The following is a 9,116-nucleotide window of genomic DNA, read 5'->3' as shown; positions in this document are numbered from 1 at the left end:
ACACAGATGTCTTCTGTTTCCACCAGCTCAAAGCAGCTTTATGTGGCCAGAAAGAATCTATGACTCAATTTCTTTTATACCACTCCTCTGCCACAAAGCTGAAAATGATTGCTTTGTCATGCCCTGTACTTTGGCATCACATGAAGGGTTTAAGGGACAGTTGGCCTTCCCTCCTTTCATAGGATCAGCCCGAAGATTCTGATGATCCAGTTTTTCTAAATTTCTGCCTATCCCTTCTCCTCATCTATGATTCCTTGTTTGGCAAAGGCTATTGTTTTAAACCTCCCATCGTAGTCTTTATCACTTGGCAATGATGAGAGTATATAAACGTAAGTTCACTCTTCTATGATATATTTAATTCTCACCAGCAAAATTGTTAGTAGGACAGCCCTTCCCCATTAGAGGTTCTTATCTCCCTGCCTTCTGAATTCATCCAACTTGCCATCCCCCCTTAAAGTTGTTTTCTAGCAACTCATAGCCTTCTGATCATGGATTTACCCAGCCTGTTTTGTACTGACTTAGCTTGTAGGTAATTGTCATGATGACACCTGTGGAGATTACATGGCATTTGATCTGTCAGAAGAGGGCATTAAATTGTTTTGATTTGTTTTTATAAAGATATGCTGGCTACTACCTAAAACATCAATAATTAATTTATTTTAGGTATTATATAGGTTAAGAACTCTTTGGAGTAAGATTGACCAGAATTTGTATCTTGGTTCTGCCTCTTATCATCTGGTCAAGTTTCTTAACTTCTCTGATTTTTAATTTCTTTATCTATAAATTGGAGATAATAGTAATAGCGGTCGGTTTGTGAATTAAGTGCTTAAATTAAATTAACTTAAAGGAGTTAGCATTCTGCCTATCATATAGGTGCTCAATAAATGTTAATAATTATTATTAAATAATATTTTTGAATGAATTGCTTTATTGATCTTTCATTCCCTCTTTCCCTATTTTGTTTTTTACTCTTTACTGAATGTCTTTCTCTCACTCTTACTCTCTCAACATGCTAAAGGAACATTAATACCTTCAGTTAAATCCACAGGATTTATGGAGAAGTTGCACCTGCCAAGAATTGTTTTGGTTTGTTGTATCATTACCTTGATGCTATAACTATGCCCACATACAGACATCTGCTCAGGTGGTAATCTGATTTACAGATTCTTCTGTGTAGCCTCAGAAAAGATCATTGAGTAAAGTACACCCCCTGTTTGAGACAAAGGACTCTAAAGCTAGAAGGGGAAGCCTTGGAAATCATTTGATCCAGACTTTTGTCCCCAAACATCTAAATCTTTTTTTTTTTGTTTTGTTTTGTTTTGTTTTGTTTTGTTTTGTTTTGTTTTGTTTTGTTTTGTTTTGTTTTGTTTTGTTTTGTTTTGTTTTGTTTTGTTTTGTTTTGTTTTGTTTTGTTTTGTTTTGTTTTGTTTTGTTTTGTTTTGTTTTGTTTTGTTTTGTTTTGTTTTGTTTTGTTTTGTTTTGTTTTGTTTTGTTTTGTTTTGTTTTGTTTTGTTTTGTTTTGTTTTGTTTTGTTTTGTTTTGTTTTGTTTTGTTTTGTTTTGTTTTGTTTTGTTTTGTTTTGTTTTGTTTTGTTTTGTTTTGTTTTGTTTTGTTTTGTTTTGTTTTGTTTTGTTTTGTTTTGTTTTGTTTTGTTTTGTTTTGTTTTGTTTTGTTTTGTTTTGTTTTGTTTTGTTTTGTTTTGTTTTGTTTTGTTTTGTTTTGTTTTGTTTTGTTTTGTTTTGTTTTGTTTTGTTTTGTTTTTTTGTCTTTTTTCCGTGTCCGGCAACGGATCGCAACCCTCAGTGTTGCCCCCGTACCGGACCGGGGACCGGCGACGGGATCGCAAGCCTCGCCGTTGCTCCCGCGCCTCGCTCAGCCAGTGAGCGGGAGCCGGTCTGTACGTGGGATCCGAACCCTCGGACGGGAGCGCTGCTGCGCTTCCCAAGCGGCGCACTATCCAGTGCGCCACCGGGCCGGCCCCCAAACATCTAAATCTTAAGTAGTTGTTTGGTTATTCCAGCTTGAAGCATGGAGAATGCCTATTATGTTGTGGATTCTTAGATTCAGAGGATTGAAGTTGTTCGAAAGAATTGCAGCAGTCATCTAGTCCAGTGTTTCTTTCTCTCTCTCTCTTTTTTTTGTGTGTGTTTTTATAACTTTATTTGATAATCAGCAGTTAGTTCTCATCCACATTGACTATCTGCAGATTTTTGAAAGTGGTAACAGGTACATAGATAATCAAAGTATAGGGCTTGTTTGGTGAACCGTCATCCTCATTACATTTTCTGGACAACCGCCCATGGATACAGTATGGGACATCCCTTATACCTTTGGCCCAGACAGCTTTGTTGAGCCTGGTATCAGTGCACACATCTGAAGTCCCCATCTCCTTCATGGCAAATTTCTGGATCTCTTTGCATGCCCAAGGGGCACGCTTCTTGAAACCCACTCCATGGATACGCTTGTGAATGCTGATGGTGTCAACTCCTCGTTGATGGCAGAATGGCCCTTCTTCTAGCCACCCTTCTTTGCAGGAGCCATTCTGCTGGGCCCAAGTTGGAAAGGGAGAGCACAAAGAATTGTGGGAGAGGGCCCAGTGTTTCTTTCAACTGCCATTTGAGGGCCTATTACATGTCAGGTATTATAGTAGGCTCTGGGGGTATACAACTCTGTAAGACACAGCCTCCATCCTTGAAGGACTCTCAGTCTTCCTGATGCCTGGGCTGGGAGCCCTTCCAGTGTCATCACAGATGCCAGCCTCAGAATAAACATTTATAGTGACAATAAGCTCACTGCTTCATAGGATAAGTTATTTCCTTTTCACAGTTACATGGTTTTGGTGTTGGCGGGACCAAGGAGTTCATCCTACCCAATTATTTCTGGACTTATTTTTTCAAGTAAAATCTTATGCAGAACATCAGTCTATAAAATGAGTAAAATTAGCTGTGCCCCAGGTGTGGCCCTGCCTGCCTTCCTGCCCCCTCTGACTTCCCTAAGGGTCTCCTCCTCAGATACCTAGGGCCCTGATCCAGTGTATCAAATCAGCACAGATAATTAAAAAGATCTTTTCCTGTACTGAGTTTGTAACTTCCTAATTATCACGAATTCAGGCCCTTGGACTGCACAGTGTAAATCTACTTTGTCTTCTTGCAAAAACTCTTCGGATACTTGAAGAACACCCAGCATACCCCTTCCTGCCCACGCCTTCTCTTCTCCAAGATAAGTCAGTGTCACTGCCTTCCACTTGTCTGCAGGTGCCATGTTTTCAAGGTTTTTAATCAGGAAATTCTTACTTAAGTTATTTTATTTCTTCTTCTTCTAGTCTGGAAACCATAGGCACAGCTTCTATTAAACTAATTTCCCTCCCCCCTTTCCTTTATATTTTCCCCCTTAGGCCGAATACTTTCAACCTCCTAGAGAAAGTTGTTTATTATCAAAGACAAAAAAAGGAAAAAGATCTTGCCTTCTTAGATGGAGTCACACTGGCAATCTCAACTTAATTTTCATTTTAGGACCCTGTCCCTACAGCAGCTCTCTCTCCAACAAGTCCTCCATATGCCTGTCAGTCCAGCGGGGCAGGGCCTGTGTAGTGCATCCTTTTCTTAGATGGAGTCACACTGGCAATCTCAACTTAATTTTCATTTTAGGACCCTGTCCCTACAGCAGCTCTGTCTCCAACAAGTCCTCCATATGCCTGTCAGTCCAGCGGGGCAGGGCCTGTGTAGTGCATCCTCTAGTTAACATTCTGTTGGCATATCAAGTTTCATGGGCCCACTGTGATTTTCACTGCAGACACCGCTTGGCGTCTTGCACAGAGCAGATGAAAGCAGCCTCTGAAGGGAAGCTGCTTCCCTGGCACACACAGGCAGAGCAGCATATTCCTGTATTGCCCAAAGTGCTTTAGCTTCATTTAGCATCGGAGGCTCTGCCTTTCGGGAGGGAATAAGTGATGGGGCCATTTTAGACATTAAAATAGAGCACTCTTTGGCATCTTGTGGAAAAGTTGCTTTGATCTTAGGCCCCATCTTACCTTCCACTTTTTAAAATGGATAGTCCTGTGGTAGACTGTACTGTTAGGTTTGAGAGCCCTTATCCCCTTCATTTTCACCCTCTTTCCATATTTTATGTAGAATAGTGTGCTCAAATCATGTTTGAATTTTATTTCATGAGCTATATGACACTTAGGAAGTATGAGTTGAGGATGATACTCTAGCTTTCTGCTTTTTTTCATATTTTACCATCTGTGCAACATATGAAAAGTGTTAGATTTCTTTTCCTTAGCAAGTTGGATATTATGTTGGATAGACAAGATAAAAGCTCTTGTCCTTGAGGTATTGACACTAACCAGGAGTTCTTAATCTGGGTCCTGTAGACATATGGGGGAATCTATGGCAAGCTTCTTGGGCTCCTTGAACAGTCTAAAATTATATGCAAATTTTTGTGTATAAATTCTTGTGTGAATCTGGGTATTTTGTAAGGCATCTGAGGCCAAATAATGGTTAAGGATAACTGAATAGAGGTTTCAAGATCCTGAAACTGAACAAGATACATCTTTAATTAGGACTCATTATGGTAGTATTGGTTTTTTGTTTGCCTTGAAAAAAATCTCTGTTTTAAAGTAAGCCCATAGCTGAACGTGACTTGGCCTTGGTCATCTGTTTTTATGCACTAAATTGTGTGTGGAGACCAAAGGAAAATAGAAGAGTGCCATCTAGAGGCCTTCACAACAATTTTACAACATTTGAAGCAGACCGGGCCTTCTCTCTATAGAAGGGTCTTTAGCTTTAGCAACTTTCTAAATTAAGAACATTTTTTTTCCTCTCAGGTACTTGCAGTCCATAAATGTGTGTGCTAATGATATTTATAATCCATATAGATGCTACAGTTGTGGGGTCTAGACTTGCTACTCTGGAAACATAATTTTAGTAAAGCTTAATGGAATGTGGGAAGTATAGTCTTTCAGCTCTACACTGCATTTGAATATACTTTTAATCATAAAGCAAGAACAAATTGATGCCTGATATAAAATTATTTTTATATAGGGACTTGGCTTTGTTGTATTTTCTTTTAAAGTTAGAATAAATTAAAATTAAGAATGATTTATTTTAATTACTCTTAGTATTCCTTTCAAGACAGTGATATAGAATGGTGTTTGACAAGCAGTATAGAAACTGCAGAGTTGATTTCACCGTAGAAAAAGAGATCAAACAGAATTCATATCCACATGAAGATATATAGGGTAGTCAAAAGCATAGCTTTGAAGTCCCAGCTTTGCCTTTACTTTGTGATGTTGAGTATGTTAACTTTTCAAAATCTCATTTCTTCTTCATTTGTAAATGGGGCCAATAATAGCATCTAACTTAGGGTTGTTGTGAAGATTAAATGAAATAATGTTGGTAAGCACTGTGCCTGGTATATAATAAGTCTTTTAAAATGAGCAATAATGTATTACTGTTCATGCTATTTTCACTGGCCAGTTTTGTTTTTAGGACAGTTGTAATAGAAAGATAAAATTTTAAAACATATAGAGAATTTTATATTTTTAAAAAGCATTTTCACAGATATGATCTCATTTGATTAGAATAAATATTCAATAAATATTTATTTATATATTCACTAGATATTTTTTTCAACTCCTATTAGGTGTAATAACCATTTTGGGTATTGGAGATTTGATGCTGAATATAGCAGTAAGAAAGACATGGGCCTTACATTGTTTGGGTGGGGGCGGTTAGACAGTAAATAAGTAAATACATAAACAAGGTGAGTTCACATAGAAATTATTAGTGTGAAAAAAATTAGTGTGACATAATATAGAGGGACTGGAGGCCTGCTTTAGAGTCGGTGGTCAGGGAAGAGCTTGCTGAGGAAGTGACATTTAAGCTCCTTCCTGAATGACAAGGAGCCATCCATGTGAAAATCTGAGGAGTAACCATTCCAGCTAAAGGAAAGAGCAAGTGTAAAGGCCATTAGGAGGGGGTGCGTTAAACGTGCAAAGGCTGGAAAGAAGGCCAGAATGGCAGGAGATGAGGTCACAGCAGGCCTGCAGAAGGCAGAGACCTTGAAGGCCCAGGACTCTGGATTTTATTCTGAGGGTTATGGGAAGCGATTGGAGAGTTACAGGCAAGAGAGTGGTATTCCCAGATTTGTGTTTTAGAAAAATCCCTTTAGCTTCTGTATGGAGAATAGATTGTAATGGAGCAAGAGTGGAAGCAGAAAGGCCAGTCAGAAGACTTTCCCAGTAGGCTAAGCAAGAGATAATGGTGGCTTGGATGAAGATGTTGAATGAATGGTTCAGGGGCTGGATCCCCCAACAACTCTGTGCAGTTGAAAGGCAGTATAGCATGATGGTTAAGAGCCCCAGGTAGGGGCTGGCCGGTTAGCTCAGAGTTGGTTAGAGTGTGGCGTACTAACACCAAAGTTGGCTGGATCCCCCAACAACTCTGTGCAGTTGAAAGGCGGTATAGCATGATGGTTAAGAGCACCAGGTAGGGGCTGGCCGGTTAGCTCAGAGTTGGTTAGAGTGTGGCGTACTAACACCAAAGTCAAGGGTTCAGATCCCTGTACCAGCCAGCCGCCAAAAAAAAAAAAAAAAACACCACAAAAAAAAAACCCACAAAGAAAAACTGGTTTGAAATCTGACTTAATAACCTTGTGACCTTTAAAGTTCTTAACTTCTCTGTGCCTAATTTTTACCATTTCTAAAATGGGAATGATGATAGTATATTCCTTCCTCGTAGGATTGCTGAGGATTAAATGAGATAGTAATAATTGTAAAGTGCTCAGAAGAATGTGTTAATAGCTGTATTATCATCATCATCACCACCTTCATCACAACTCCTACTCCCACATCATCCTCAGTACCCCCAATTTACAGATGAGAAAACTTAGAAAGAGGGTGGTTTTGAAATCAGAATATAGTTTTCTTGATTTTGAATCCATTGTTTTTTATCTGAATCACTACCTCACATCCCAGTATTATGTGCCTGTGAATGTTTAAATAACATTGAGAAAATGGGATATAAGGCTAGCCGAATCCCAGAGTGGGGTAGAGAGGTAGCCTGGGACTAGGCCTCTCTCCACACACCTTGTGCCATCAGAAATGCCAAATTCCCCAAGTTTTGAAGAGAGCTATTGCACACCTAAGCCAAAAGCATTAGTAGGCACATATAGGCGGACAGAACCAAATATTTTGAGAACCTTGTAAGATACTGAATCTCTTCAGAGGACATTCTGCTTTTCATTAATTGTGTTAAATAGATGAAGTCCGTGGATTATCCCCAGACATTTTCTGCCAGACTTTTAGTGAAGGCATTAACCAGACTACCACATTTACCTTTCTGTCTTCTCCATCTCGCTCTCTCTCTGTGCCTTTGCCAGCCCCTTCTGGAATAAGCAGTGAAATAGGTAAGGAGCAAGGAGTAAGAGAGACAGAGTTAGAAATAAGGAGCCTGAGAATCCACCTGCCAGCCTTGCCTCTTAATTCCTCAGCTCCACTGGTGCCTCCCCTCACCAGATACTGAAGGCAAGCTGTTTGTCTGTTGCAGAATGCGAGCACTTGATCCGTCACATGCTGGTGTTAGACCCGAATAAGCGCCTCTCAATGGAGCAGATCTGCAAGCACAAGTGGATGAAGCTAGGGGATGCCGATCCCAACTTTGACAGGGTGAGCTGGGCAATACTTGCCACAGGGAACTCCTCTTAGAGCTACTGTAGTCTCTTTTGCATGTGATTATAAGCAGGCCATGACCTGAAAAGGTGGGCACTGGGAACAAACTATTGCATAATACTACAGCAGCGAGTGAAGCAAGCAGGAAGGAATGAAAACCCAGCTGAGTTGTTGGAGATTAGTGATACTGGTTTCCTACCATTTGTCCCCAAATCAGTCTGTTTTTAGCTTTTGAGACAGTACAGCCCGCAATTCTGCAGCTCACCTACCATGGGGATGACTCCTTTTTCTTGTCTTAGTGTGTTCAATGGCTTCTGCAGCGTACCTTTATTTTAAACCATTATAGCCATCCCAGGTACCCCAAGAAGCTCAGGAAACAAGGGGATTTTGTTTGTTCACAGCTGATTACCCAGCACTGTCTTGCTTAGAATTTGTCTGAGGCCAAAAAATTCCCAAGCTAGGGGACGTGGAACAGCTCAGTCATATATGATATGCCATATTGACATGGTTAATTGAAGATTTAATAGCTTGCTTCTTTTTATGTTACAGTTGATAGCTGAATGCCAACAACTAAAGGAAGAAAGACAGACGGACCCCCTGAATGAAGATGTACTCTTGGCCATGGAAGACATGGGATTGGATAAAGAGCGGACACTACAGGTATCTGTAGTGTGGCATAGGAGTGGAGAACAAAAGTCAGATGTAGCGGTCCTTCTTCTATTCTGCCTTTTCCAGTTTTTCACCCTCCTGGGAACTCGGGTCTCTTTGTTTTCCTCCTTTCTTCTTCCAATGCCCCTCCCTGGGCCAAGGAAAGAAGGTGCTTTGGTCTTCTAATGTTATTATTGTTAGGGTTTTGGTCATTGACCTGCCATTTCACCGGGGTATTTTGCCCTTTTCCCTTCTCTCTTGGTAGTCATTAAGATCAGATGCCTATGATCACTATAGTGCAATCTACAGCCTGCTGTGTGATCGACATAAGAGACATAAAACCCTGCGTCTCGGAGCACTTCCTAGCATGCCCCGAGCCATGGCCTTTCAAGCACCAGTCAATATCCAGGTGGGCAATAACTCCAGTGACCTAGTTCAGGACAAGTAACACCAGGGGGGTAAGCATTAGCCGTTGCTCACTAACCCTAAGTCAGGAGAGTTTCCTGTTCTTCCTTACCTCTGTTCTCTCCCATTTGTGGTCTCTTCCTTTCTCAGAGGTCAATCAAGGATTTGAACTTTTCTTTGACAGAGAGGATGGATGGGCAACAATAGTTGCTTTAAAAAAAAAAAAAAGAAAGAAACAGCAAATCATTGGGAGATCCTGTCCTCTCTAAAAAATGCTTCCTTGTTATGGCTTCTAAAGGTAGAGAAACCAAAGACTTTAGCAACTGAGTGAATGTAGACTTTTAGCAATCAAGACTACTTTGAGAGACTATCATTATTTCCCTCTAGTGTTTAA

The 9,116-nt window shown here is 40.2% G+C and overlaps 1 protein-coding gene across 3 annotated transcripts in view; it reads left to right on the top strand.

Annotated features, from left to right (window-relative positions):
- The first annotated feature begins 7,302 nt into the window (after window positions 1-7,302).
- The window catches only part of SIK3 (SIK family kinase 3), a 31,339-nt gene continuing 29,525 nt past the window's right edge, over window positions 7,303-9,116 (top strand). For 2 of the 3 annotated variants that reach the window (XM_008591717.1, XM_008591715.1), the window contains exons 1-3: window positions 7,303-7,666; window positions 8,219-8,329; window positions 8,583-8,726. In XM_008591717.1, the coding sequence (XP_008589939.1) occupies window positions 7,571-7,666; window positions 8,219-8,329; window positions 8,583-8,726 (351 nt within the window). In that variant the 5' untranslated portion in view covers window positions 7,303-7,570. The remainder of the gene's footprint in view (window positions 7,667-8,218; window positions 8,330-8,582; window positions 8,727-9,116) is intronic. The other variant, XM_008591716.1, reaches the window with a different exon arrangement.

Source organism: Galeopterus variegatus, unplaced genomic scaffold (genome assembly GCF_000696425.1).
Source record: "Galeopterus variegatus unplaced genomic scaffold, G_variegatus-3.0.2 Scaffold7215, whole genome shotgun sequence".
Taxonomy (NCBI): Eukaryota; Metazoa; Chordata; class Mammalia; order Dermoptera; family Cynocephalidae; genus Galeopterus; species Galeopterus variegatus.
This window is presented reverse-complemented; position numbering and strand designations above follow the sequence as displayed.